This window comes from Manis pentadactyla, chromosome 1 (assembly GCF_030020395.1).
Source record: "Manis pentadactyla isolate mManPen7 chromosome 1, mManPen7.hap1, whole genome shotgun sequence".
NCBI classification, from domain to species: Eukaryota; Metazoa; Chordata; class Mammalia; order Pholidota; family Manidae; genus Manis; species Manis pentadactyla.
The window spans coordinates 22,851,359-22,864,162 of NC_080019.1; the positions used below are offsets into that span (position 1 = coordinate 22,851,359).

The 12,804-nt window shown below is 38.2% G+C and overlaps 1 protein-coding gene across 2 annotated transcripts in view; it reads right to left on the reverse strand.

Moving 5' to 3' along the window:
• Nucleotides 1-12,804, reverse strand: part of SH3D19 (SH3 domain containing 19) — a 170,512-nt gene that overhangs the window by 9,631 nt on the left and 148,077 nt on the right. For both annotated transcript variants that reach the window (XM_036887689.2, XM_036887688.2), the window contains exons 12-17: nt 12,112-12,180; nt 7,993-8,065; nt 6,894-7,024; nt 5,049-5,110; nt 2,425-2,627; nt 1,895-1,944 (exon numbers count right to left, since the gene is read on the reverse strand). In XM_036887689.2, coding sequence (XP_036743584.2) covers nt 1,895-1,944; nt 2,425-2,627; nt 5,049-5,110; nt 6,894-7,024; nt 7,993-8,065; nt 12,112-12,180 — 588 coding nt within the window. The remainder of the gene's footprint in view (nt 1-1,894; nt 1,945-2,424; nt 2,628-5,048; nt 5,111-6,893; nt 7,025-7,992; nt 8,066-12,111; nt 12,181-12,804) is intronic.

Here is a 12,804-nt window from a genome sequence, read left to right on the forward strand (position 1 = left end):
TGAAAAACAAAACAAATGAACAAAACAGAAATAGACTCGGAGACACATGAGAATACACTGGTGGCTGCAATGGCAGTGGGGAGGGGGTTGGGTGAAACAGGTGAAGGGGGGAAATTTATTTAGTGAGAATGTTCAGTATGTTGATGTGGATGATGGCTACCTGAGTGTATACACATACTGAAATTCATCACACTGTACACTAAGATTTGTGCATTTTATTATATGTACCTCAGTATAAAAAAAAGAACAGTCTGTTAATTCCTAGGTCATCACCTCATTCAGAGGCTATCAGATTCCTTGGCACAGGATCTCATTAGTTAGCTTAGTCGGCCTAGTTAGCCAGCCTTACTCAGCTCCAAGGCTGGTAGGATACTGACCCAAATGTGGTAGGCAGTATGAGGGAAGGCTCCAACAAGAATGCTTTTCCCCCAAACACACCAAAGGGAAGTTCTGCTCTGTGAAATAGGCATCTCTACCAAGTCGGCACAGGAGCCCTGTATGCAAGGTGCTCAAATAGGGAGGAGAGAATAATGCTGAGAGCAAAGGCTCGGAGCCGGGCAGGCCAGGTTCCAGACCCAGCTCTTGACACTTCCTAGCTGACACTGGGCGAGATGCTTCTCCTCTCTGAGCCTCAGCTTCATTTTAGGGATGCTGTGAGGATTAAATGAGATAATGTGTGTAGAATGCTTGGCACAGTTCCTGGACCATGTTCAGTTCTCAAGAAATTATAAAACAAAAGAAAAGAAAAAAAAGAGCAAACAAAAAACTCCAACCCTAGCCCTCTTGCTCTTGCATGTGAACAACCAATCCTAAAGAATGGTACTAGCACTCCCAAGAAATGCAGGCAACCATGCGAACATTTCCTTTTGGGAACTGTAGTCACTTTCTTTCCTGTTTGACCTTATCAGTGGCTGGGGATGAAAGAATTAAGAGGCACACTGTCCAATTCCAGTGACATTTTGACAAACAATAATCCCATCAAGCTCACTCTTCTGAAGTATGTCGCAGACCACAATGGGAGTTGCCCACATTCCAATTCAGTCTAAATACTTCTGAAGTCATGTCACACAGTGTAAAGTTTTTAATCTTTTCCCCTCTCCCATTATAAAAATAATTCAAATGTTCCCAAACATTTGGGCAGTTTGGATATGTAGGAAGAAGTGGGAAAAAACCCACCCACCTATAAATTTTACCAACTAAAGGCAACTGAATGTTAACAACTCTGTTTCCTTCTGGTCTTTTTATGCTATATATTCCATTTTCCTATAATACATCTTTTCCTCCCATGGCATTTACTTTATAAATGTAGTTTGTCATGGCCTCAGATCATTCTCCCAGTAATGGTTACATTTAGGTTGTTCCCAATTTTTTACCTATTATAATAACAACAGTATGACCATCTATGTGACTAAAAGCGTGTCTCATTTTTTATCCTTTTCTTAGGGTGAGAATTAGTACCAATAATTATCTGTACTTCTCTTTTAACATCCATATGCTTATTAATTACTTGTTTAGTGTTGAGCTGTACTAAATTTTTGTTAAATGGATACTTTAAGTGGTACCTTATTACTGCTTTACAAGGTGTTTCTTTGATTACTAGGTGAGTAATCAAATTAAAAATTTTTTAATATCAGCCACTTAATAGTACCTCTTCTATGAATATTCCAATCACGTCTCTTCCCTTGTTTTCTATCAAGGGTTACATATCTTTCTAATCTATTTGTATGAGCTCTATATACAATAAAGATATTAACCATCTAATTATTTACTTCAAACATTTCCTATATGAATTAAAAAATGATTTATAACATCTTCTCTTTATAATTATGGTTTTAACATTCCTCCCAGAGTTGAGAGCTGGTCTTCACTACAGTCATCTATGTAAGCAGCATACCTGAGACTTAGCACCAGAATCTTGTTTGGTCTTCAGTGGTACTTTTGTGCCTAAGTTTAAGAGAAAAGTCAAAACTTCAGATGTAAAGACTATATTGTACTGGAGAGAAACTATAGGGAGACAGTGAAAAGTCTGGGATTTCAGACCAGAGTCTTCAGATATTGGCTATATAACTTTGACCAAGCACTACCCATGCTGGGCTTGTTAACTTTACTGTATAAAGTGAAAGAGAATACACACTAGTTATGTCTTATAGTCCACTTTGATTTAAGTCTATGATTCCTTGTCTGCCATTTCTGGTATGAACCTATTGCTAATTACCTAAGACACCAAAACCAGCTTTCTGATAGATTACCACAAGCTATCTGACAGATTATCCCAATAATGACTATTGCATTTTAAAAAACATTTTTTATGCAGCTAAAAAATATGGAAAATATGGACTGTTATACATCTTAAGCTGCATAAGCTGTCATTGCTTATTTGAATTAGGGTATGAAAAAATACAAAAAAATATTTTCTATACTCACTTAAAACATTTGCACCAGAAGTGGGATGATCCTCAATGAGTTCCACAAAGTTAAGGGGAAAAATCCCAGTTCTGTCTTGAAGTTCTCCTCTGGCCCATTCTTCATTCACATACTCTTTAAGAGTAATAATTTCTCCCTCCGAAAAACTTAACTCATCCTTCTGGTCTCCAATGTATTCAAATCGAGCAACACATCTTGGGCTTCTGAACAAAGATGTCATTTATAGGTTAAACTAAACTAGAGAGTCTTAACTTTCAATATGCTTTAAAACCTTCATTCAGTCTTTCAATAAATATTCTGTAATTGCTATGGAACAAGGTATACTAGACAGAATTTAAAATTTTTCATGAAAAGAGAGTGACACTTCTAAATGATAGTCCTTATCTTTTAGATAGGAACCTATTTACTCAGAAAAGCTAAAATCAAGGTCACAGAGTACAGGCAGAATTCCAGATAAGCAGCTAGGTGGTCAGTTTACATTGCCATGCCTTCCAATCACCTCGACTTTATTACAGAATCTCCCTAGTCTCTATGTCTGTATCCTCAGGCCACGGTAATCCATGGCCAAATCCGAACCCTCTCAATCAGAATGCACTGAGTTGAGGAGTGCTAACCCTGACAACCCCAGGGCAAGACATCCAACCTCCAGGGCAGATGCCACAGGCATCCGCTGGGCAAGAGGAGATACTTAATATATGTTGAATCAGTGAGTTGTACATACAGATAAATGGCCTTCAAAACTATAAGGTTTGAAAAAACAGGAACTCAGCATATTCTTATAATAGTTAATCTTATTTATACCAATCACTGTTCCAAAGATGATTTTTGTATCTCCTTTAAAACGTCTTTATTTCTAAAATTTAGAACAATCCTTAAATGATCTGCAATTTTGACTGAAAAAAAGATAAAAGAGAAAAAATTCTGTCCCTAGAAGGCATGATTTAATTTCAAACATTCAAGCTGAGGCTTTAGAAAGGAAGTTTCAATAGCAATAGGCTAAGGAGATGCAATTGCCCGAAGAGAAGAGGGATTCTGGCTCCAATCAAAGTCTGATTGAAGTCAGGTCAATGGATCAATGGCTATGAAAGCCCACTTTAAATTTAACCTGTTGACACGATAAACACTACTTAAAAATAGGAGAAAAATTGAACCGAAAATAGAATTCAACTGTTGTGGCATCAGAAGTTTTCTTACTTGGGATAAACTTTGCATTTATTTTCTGAAGTCCTCAGGGAACATCTCCTTATGTCTGACCTATTCAGAGACAGGTTTACAGTCTTCAGCCAGTAGTGAATTCTATTAATTTGCTCATTTAACTAGAATATAAAGTTGCAGTGTGACAGCGTTTTAAATCAAAAGAAGTTACAATGATGCATAAAAGGGTATATACATTCATGTTAAGGCCTTCAGGCATAAAAGAAGACCCTTCAATTTAACTCTTCCTTTACTTTCTTCAAGTCCCTCTTAAAAACAAAACAATACAAAATGTCTACCAGGTTTTGTAGGGCTCATATTACTACAAGATTTAAACATTTTCTATAACAAAAATATTTGAGCTTTCTAAAAAACGTGTTGGTAGATAAACACCAAAGGCCAAAACTAGATGCACTGGATAACAGAGCTGTCTCTGCTCCAGCCGGTACTAGGCCGTCAGAGGATCAGGGTAAACTCTTGATGTCTCTGCCTTGTATCGGAACGGAGTGCTGCTTATGTCAGCTTCCATCAGCCTGTTGCATTTTCATCAAAATTTCCTAATCCTCTAAGACTTTTTAAAACAAGTAGTTTTCCTCATAATTAAAAAGACACACAAATAGCCAAGATATGGAAGCAACCTAAGTGTCCATCAGTCGATGAGTGGATAAAGAAGACGTGGTACATACACACAATGGAATATTATTCAGCCATAAGAAAGAAACAAATCCTACCATTTGCAACAACATGGATGGAGCTGGCGGGTATTATGCTCAGTGAAATAAGTCAGACAGAAAAAGACAAATACCAAATGATTTCCCTCATTTGTGGAGTATAACAACGAAGCAAAACTGAAGGAACAAAACAGCAGCAGACTCACAGACTCCAAGAAGGGAACTAGCGGGTTACCAAAGGGGAGGGGAGGGAGAAGGGGATTGAGGGGTATTATGTTCAGTACACATGGTGTGGGGAGGGTTATGGGGGTTACAAATTAATAGAATTCACTACCGGCTGAAGACTGTAAACCTGTCTCTGAATAGGTCAGACATAAGGAGATATTCCCTGAGGACCTCAGAAAATAAATGCAAAGGTTATATCACAAGTAAGAAAACTTCTGGTATGTGTGGGGTTACGGGGAAGACAGTGTAGCACAGAGAAGGCAAACAGTGACTCTGTGGCATCTTACAACACTGATGGACAGAGACTGCAATGGGGTATGGGTGAGGACTTGATAATATGGGTAAATGTAGTGACCACATTATTTTTTCATGTAAAACCTTCATAAGAGTGTATATCAATAATACCTTAATTAAAAAAAAAGACACACAGAGAATCTGAATAACTGCACATCTGAAGTGTTTAAGCTTGGTAATTCTTTGTGATATCAATGTTCACCTCTGTATTTTGTTCAGGAGAACACAAATAAAACTTACTTAACACAGTGAGATGAAACGGATGATACTCTTTTCCCATTTCCAGCTTCTGGAACATCAATCTAGTGAAGGCAAACGCAAGGCAGTAATTCTATTTCTTCAGATTTTTACTAAGATAAATTTAAGGCTAAGTAATTAGGAAGTACATGATTAAAATTAACCAGTTTAGCTAGGTGTTAAAGTAATTAAGTGGTACCATAGGTTCTAAGAGGTAAGGAACAGAATTTGGAGTTTGAAAAAAATGCATGACTTGTGATATAGCCTTCCATGGCCCATCAATCCTTCTCCTATTTGTTGTAATAAGCACATTAATATCCCTTTACCCCTGATTGAGTTTTCTCTATCCCATATCCTCCGAGTGGGGAACTTCAGAGGAGGAGGACTAACTTGCTCACCTATTCAAAGCACTGGGAGAATTTTGCACTACTTTCATGACCCCAGAAGAAAACATTTTAATCAAACTTGTGAATTCTCTCCATTTTTACATCTCTGGTACATTTTCTCCCCCTTTAATCGGGAAGGAAGGAAGGAATTAATACCCAGCAAGCACCTAGTAAGTGGCAAATACTTTATATTAAATTCCTCATTTACAAGGCTCAGTAGAGGTGGGCTGTAATAAAATATATGGCCATAATGCACTAAGTCTGAAAAGTACTTAAGACTTTGAGGTTTATATTAAATAATTCAGTACCCTTCTTGATGAATTCAAAAAGTTCGAAGTCTTAAAACAATTTTTTAAACTTGTGGGCTTAGAAGTAACACTTATACGAATAATCTGGCAGATCCCGTGTGACTGATTCTGATGTGGAAATGGTGCTTTTAAAGCGTTGCTATGTTGGGCAGAGGAAGAATGAGGACAAGCGCTAAAACTATTATTCTTAATGTTAGTTTAGTGAATGTGGTGGGATTTCTCCAAAGAATCAGCACATATATATATCGGACAATTTTTAAGACCCACGTTTTGTGATTCAAGAGACTCAAACTCATTTATATTTGAAATATACAGGTTTCCTGTTATCTTGTTTTCTAAGTTTCTGATGTAATGGAAAATCATTTGTTTTTTTCCCTCCAAGTAAGTTGTTAATGTTCAACTACTTAAGTTCGCTTTATCGGTATTTTCTAGTATTTATAAATTACATGAGGGCTGAGTCATACTCTTTCTACTGATATAAACGTGTAAGTGGCCGTCTGATTTGACCCCATGTTTCACAGACCCCCAGGCTCGGCGGTCCGCAGCTACATTGTGAGGATGTAGATATAAAACTCTGACACTTTAATGTAATTTTTCCCAATCAGATTTGAAATTATTGTATGAAAAACCATTAGCGGACCACTACCATCAATGGAAGTACTTTAGTATTTCCAAATCTATTTTTTTTAATGATAGAAATAAATGGGAATGAAAAGAATGAAAGAAACCAAAAATAAATGCACTCCAAAGAAAAAGAGAAGTGGTACCATAACCACAGAGCACATTGCTTCAGGACAGTCGAGTACCACTTAATTCTTATTTACTAAATGTTTCAAAGAATTAACATACATCCTTCAGTACTTCCCAACTCGGCAAGAACACGTGGTCTATCTGCTGACCTGCAGCAGTTTTTCACCTTAGGATTTCAGATAGCATTTAGGCATTAAGTTCTAATACCCCATAATATTATAATAATTTACCATTATGCAGTTGAATAAACATTTTTTGAATATTCCAAACATTTTCCAAATTAATCAATGGAAAAGAGAGAAGCAGAGCCCAAGAATCTAGGCTCCCAGTTATGTTTTCCAAACTGCAGGTCACACAGAACCGTCTGACTGTATGGCCAATTTAAACAAGCACAACCCACTTACAATTACTTTGACATAGCTGGCAGGAAATATGCCAGTCTGGTTTCTACATTTTCCTCTGTACCAATCTGTATCTATTTTTTCCAGAAGATAAACAATTTCTCCAGAAGTGAGGTTCAAATCATCAACTTGTTCTGCAACATAAAATTATAATTATGTTTGATGAATTATCCTGGTTGCTGATCTGATTAAAGCAGAGCACAAAGTAGCATTTAGTTCTGTCCATTGAGGCAGTATGTTCTACTGATTCTGAGAACAGATGATACTAATCATACTGGCTTAAAAAATATATCCTTTTTGGGGGATACTGTTGTGAGCTTTCTCTCTTAAGACAAAATTAGATGTATTTACCATGCATTTAATAGGAAATGGTTAAAAAAAAAACCCTTTGTGCTGGCCAATGATTTCTACTGAGCCAATATAAACCCTTTGCTGAATACACACTGAACAATTAAAGAGCTTTATAGACATGGCATAATTTTCTTATTCTCAATCCTGCTTAAAAATCATTTCAATCTCAATATATTAACTAAGGGAGTACTACAGTTCTTCAGCAAGTAAACTGACTGGCACTAAAAATAAAAGTCTACTAAGTGGATAAAAAGAGGTTATAAATGAATCAGGAGTTTATTTTACTTTAGTCTTGGATATAAAATGTATTTAAAAATTGATTACAAAAAATTTATATTTTCATCTCATAAATAATTGAGCATGTGTGTAGCTTTTACAACTCTTGGGAGAAAAGAACTTCACTTATTACATTAGAATTAATTTCATTGTAATTGTTAATTGGTACCCACTGTTTTCAAAGTGTTTATGAGTTTGCAATTGGTAAGCAATCTACTCCCTCCCTCCGGCTCCCTCACCGTCTCCCTCTCCATCTCAGGGAGAGTTCCACAAAGGCAAGGGAATGCAGCTAAGCTTTCTGGGATGGCTGGGTACAATCAACTCTTCCTGAAGGCAGGGTGATGGATAAGGTGACCTCTCCAGTCCAGACTCTGTTGGCATGGCAAATGAATAAGATATCCTTGAGAGGTTAACCCAGGGAGGATGCCTGCTCAGGGATCCTAAACCACTACCACTTTATCACTTACGTTCTTACCTGCTGGGAAATTGTGAAGAACGACAGCATGAGGGGCACTACTGTCAACAGGCTTCTGGGCATGGCGTGGGCCCTTAGGGGGAAAACAGGGCTATGAATGAAGTGTGCAGGATGGATGCTGGATTTATTACTCACTCTGAAACCATTTTTTCTCCTCATTAGCGATCTCTTGACACAATTACATTATTAGTATACAGGATGCAAACCACATGGTTGAGCCAAACAAGGGAATCATTAACAAGTTGAAAAGGCATGTGTCCTTGCCAAAGGAGGACAGAAATAACTCTCAATTATTATGTCCCCTAACAATTTCTTTAAACCAGGAGAGTAAAACAAAAGGGAATTACTTTTTTTGTAAAAAAGAAAACCCCAGTACCTATTCTACCCTGAAGTAGTGTTTTTGGCCTCTTTACCTTTCAAAGGTCATTTTTTCCTTAAGCTGTCATCAGACTTAAGCCTTAAGAACTGAGCCTTAAAAGTTGTGTCTTCATTAAAATGGGAAAAGAAGAAAGTTCCACAATTTACACTCTAGCCTTTTGTAATGATAAGAGGTGATAGCTTCCTTGAAAGTATAATTCACAAACAGTAAAACCCATTTCCTTTATTACCACTTAATTGAATGCTTTCTCTAATTTGAAAGCCAATGCTATCTCCCATGCCTGGCCTGGATTTTCTATTTCATCTGAATGGTTTATTCAACAGTAATTGTAGGCAAAATTAGCAAAGAGAATTCAGTATTCTCTACCTCTCTAGCCAAATGCCTAGATTGGGTAGGGAAGAAGGAGAAGCTGAAGAGTGACCTGTCATACTGACAAGCAGTTGCTACTGTTGGTTTCTTGATGAGAACAGACAAGCTTATTCACCTCATCACCAAATCTGACTGAAGACTATTATTTGGAGTTGCAACTCTCTCCAACACTGGCAAACCTGTGAAATAAATGAGGGCAGATTTCTGTGCTCCTCCTTGTCACTGAATCTCTGCTAACGACTCCTGTCCCCTTAGGGATAACCTCGCACTTCCATTCCTCGGCCCCTCCCCTGGCCATGGCGTACTGGTTGATGAGACTGCACTGTGGATCACAGCACCTTTGCTCAATTACACCTGCTCTTTCAACCAAAATGCACCTGCAAAGGCATGACGTATTCTCTCATTAGGTAAACCGAAACACTAATTAAGGTTGAGACAATAACGGTGATGGCAGCTTACCATATTAGCTTACCAAAGTAACACTGACATTTTCTTAAAGGCTGCTCAGTGCTTTTCCCTATAAAATAAATGAGCATGAGGGGAATTTCAGGGACTGCGCAAAGGAATTGTGAAATATTTTATGTTCGGAGAGGCTTTCAAAAATTGTTATTTATATATTCATTATACATGTGTATGTATGTTTTAATCTGTGGAGAAAAGACTGGCTATTCAATTAATTGTGTTGGACTAGATGGCTATCCATTCCGAAAGACTGATGTCAGCTACACCAAACACAAACATGAATCTCCAAATGAACCAACGATCTAAACATAACCAAGCCTGAGAGAGCAGAAGAGGTGGGACAGGAATGGGCGCCTCCCAGTTAGTTTCTCTTCTCTGCCTTCAATCACGGACACCCCTGGCAATGGGCTCACAACCAGGCAGGGCAGATAAAGGGCAAGAGGGACAGGCTCAGCAGGGTGGCCACCAGGGGGCTGCACAATTCAGACCATACCATTAGGGGGTATCTGGGAGGTTAACCTAATATTTCAAGCTCTAATTATGACTACAATTGGCAATATAAATTATTAATAAGTATAGTTAATATTCACTGTTCACTCACTATGTTCTACTATGTTGAATACCTTACATGCATTAATTAGCTCAATTTTTAAAGTTCTTGAGACATAATTCGCATACCATGAAATTCACCTGCTTAAAAGTATACAGAGTTGTAATATATTCACAGAATTGTGCAACCATCATCACAATCTCTCACAATGTTTATCACTCCCCAAAGAACTCCCCACCCCTCTAGCAGTCATCCCCTGTTCACCCTCCTCCCAGCCCTAGGCAGTCACTATTCTACTTTCTGGATTTACCTTCTTAGGACTTTTATATAAATGGAATCACATAAGATTCTAAAAACAACTCTGTGAGAACTTGTCATACCTATTTCACACATTAAAAAAATGATGTTCAGAGAGATTAAATAACTGCCTAAGGTAGCAGAAGGCTAACTGAATCCTTGACCATGAGCAGAGTTTCAGGGATGGTGGAAAGGAAATTACGAAACCCTGAAACTGTGAAACTCCTGAAACCCAAATCTGTGCTCGCCTCCAGGCAATAGGTAACAATCTCCTACTTTCCCCTTGATCTGACAGTCTCAATTGGTCATGTTCAATATTTTCTGTTTACTAAAGCAAGGTTAAGAATTAAATGTTTTTAGACATCTTCACCACAAAACCAGGCTTTCATACAGGTAAATTTTATTTTTCTAAAAACTGTAACACTAGCTATGAACCCAGAAGCCTAAAGGAAACTTTATTTAGTATCACCAGTAGTAGTTGGCCACTGGAGGCCAACTGTGTGCAAGTCATCTACTTACAAGATGAGAAAGGTAATGTTTAAAATGGAGAAAAACTTTGGATTGTTATAAAACAATGACCTAAATTTTGTTATTTCTGTTTCCCACCAAGGAAAGCTTTCTGGCTGTACAACTCCCACTATTACCCAGCAGTGTGTTCTCAGAGAGGAAGGACAGCTGTGACAGATGGATAATGTGGTGTTGAAACAAAGAGACAATGAAGGAGCCACAGAATTGTCCCTTGCAGACTAAAGTTAGAATTTTCAGTATCCTAGCTGCAACTAGCTTAACAAGCATCTTTTCTGCTAAGATACAGACTTAAGTTTCTTAACAATCTTCAAAAAGATAAACTGCCTTCATCTTACTACACTGATGGACAGTGACTGCAGCTGGGTATTGAGGGGGCTCGATAATATGGGTGAATGTAGTAACAACATAGTTTCTCATGTAAAACCTTCATAAGGGTGTATATCAACGATACATTAAATTAAATAGCCTTCTAAGGAGAAGAATTGGACTAGATTATGAAAACTAGAATGAATAGCAAGCCAAATATTTTACTTAGGCTAAATGATTGGTGGGTATTATTCTACATGTTTGGCTACATTAACAGAGTTAAAATATAACCGGGAAATTTGCAAAACTCTTTTAAAAATATTCCTCTTATGAATTGTTCAGTGGCATTTTTCTTGCTAGGCAAATGACCTTCAATAATCACTGTATTCTCCCAGGTTCCACAAATTTGTTAGGCCTCAATTGTGACCTCAGCTCATTGGATTACATTTCATTTAATTATTTTATAAGCTATGATTAGAGAAATGAGGTTTACACTAAGCTTAAATCTTAAAGGGAAGTGCTTTATTATGTCAGACTTAGCATTTACAGGGCAGGGCCTCCTTTAAAATAATTAACCATTTTGTTAGCAAACTAATCTTTGGTAAACATGTTTACATTATTTCAAGAAGAAACAGCTCTCACAGTTGAAAATTAATGATTGAGTGCTCTGGTGCTCTAAGTCAGCACGATACGAAGCTGGCAAAACACACGGTAGTTACTTAGTGTATCAAAGTGATTAGCATGGTGGTGGCATGTCTCTTGGAAGTAATTTATTTTTAAAATGGAATAAAATGCTGCTGTAATCTTTACTCTGGTTAAAATAAAAATGCCAATAAAAATCTGAGGAGGAGAGATAATTAATAGTTCTATAAAAAAGGTTGCCATGTGTGATATGAGGGCTGTACGATATTAATTCCTTACGTTTGGTCTGCTTCTAAGATGTTCGTCAAGTGGGGTGATAATCTTTATCTGAGACAGGTGAACTCTGCCAATCTCTTCTCCCTTTTGGCATTCCAAGTAATTATTTTCCACCCACTTCAGCACCACAAGTACGTCCCCAAGCTGTAAGGTACAATACCACTCTCTGAAGCAATTATTATTTAATAAAACATTATTGCTTTTTTCATATTTTAATCTTTGGAGCCGAAAGCACTTAATAATATGAAGGGCAGTAACAGAGGCCAGTGATCTTTTTATATCAGTCAGGAGAGAAAGAACTCTACTTTACCTTACAAGAGAGTTCTCCAGGGTTCTGGGGGACAATGTCTTCATTGGCAATTCCATGAGGCACTGGCAGCTTAAACATAAACCAATAAAAGGATTATTCACAATCAAATAACCTGCTCCTAAACTGCGGACTGCCTGGGGATGTGGCATGTGCAACCCACGTGAGAATCCCCAGCACTCGAGCTCTCCCCTTGTTCTCCTCGGGGCCTGGGTCCGGCGGGGCCTGCCGTTTCTCCCGGACACTGAAGGTCCTTGGGGCTGTGGAGCGGAGTCCACAGGACCACAAAGGTTGAATGTGCTCTAAAGTTCCCTTTAACAACCAGGAAGTCTCATTCTATAGTACAAAGTCCAGCAAGTCCCCTGGATGTCTGAAGGGCAATCAGTACCCAACGTCAGCCTGCCAAGGTATGTCTTTAGTTCAGGGTCCTCAGTGGCTGTCTTCTGAAGGCTGACAGGGGATAGGTGCTTCCTCTGTACTGCTTGACTGACTGCTTCCATTGCCTTGAATCGCATCATCTCCTGGAGCCTGACACCCAAAGTCGACGTAAACCCATTTCACTGCCTGACTCCAGTCTCTTCCTGGCCCACTCAGCTCTGTCTGATCTCAGAATGGCTTTCCTCCCATTCCCTTTCCCGGCCAGGGGACTCTGTTCCCTGCCTTGGTAAGTTCTAGCCGATGAGTACAGGTCAGAGG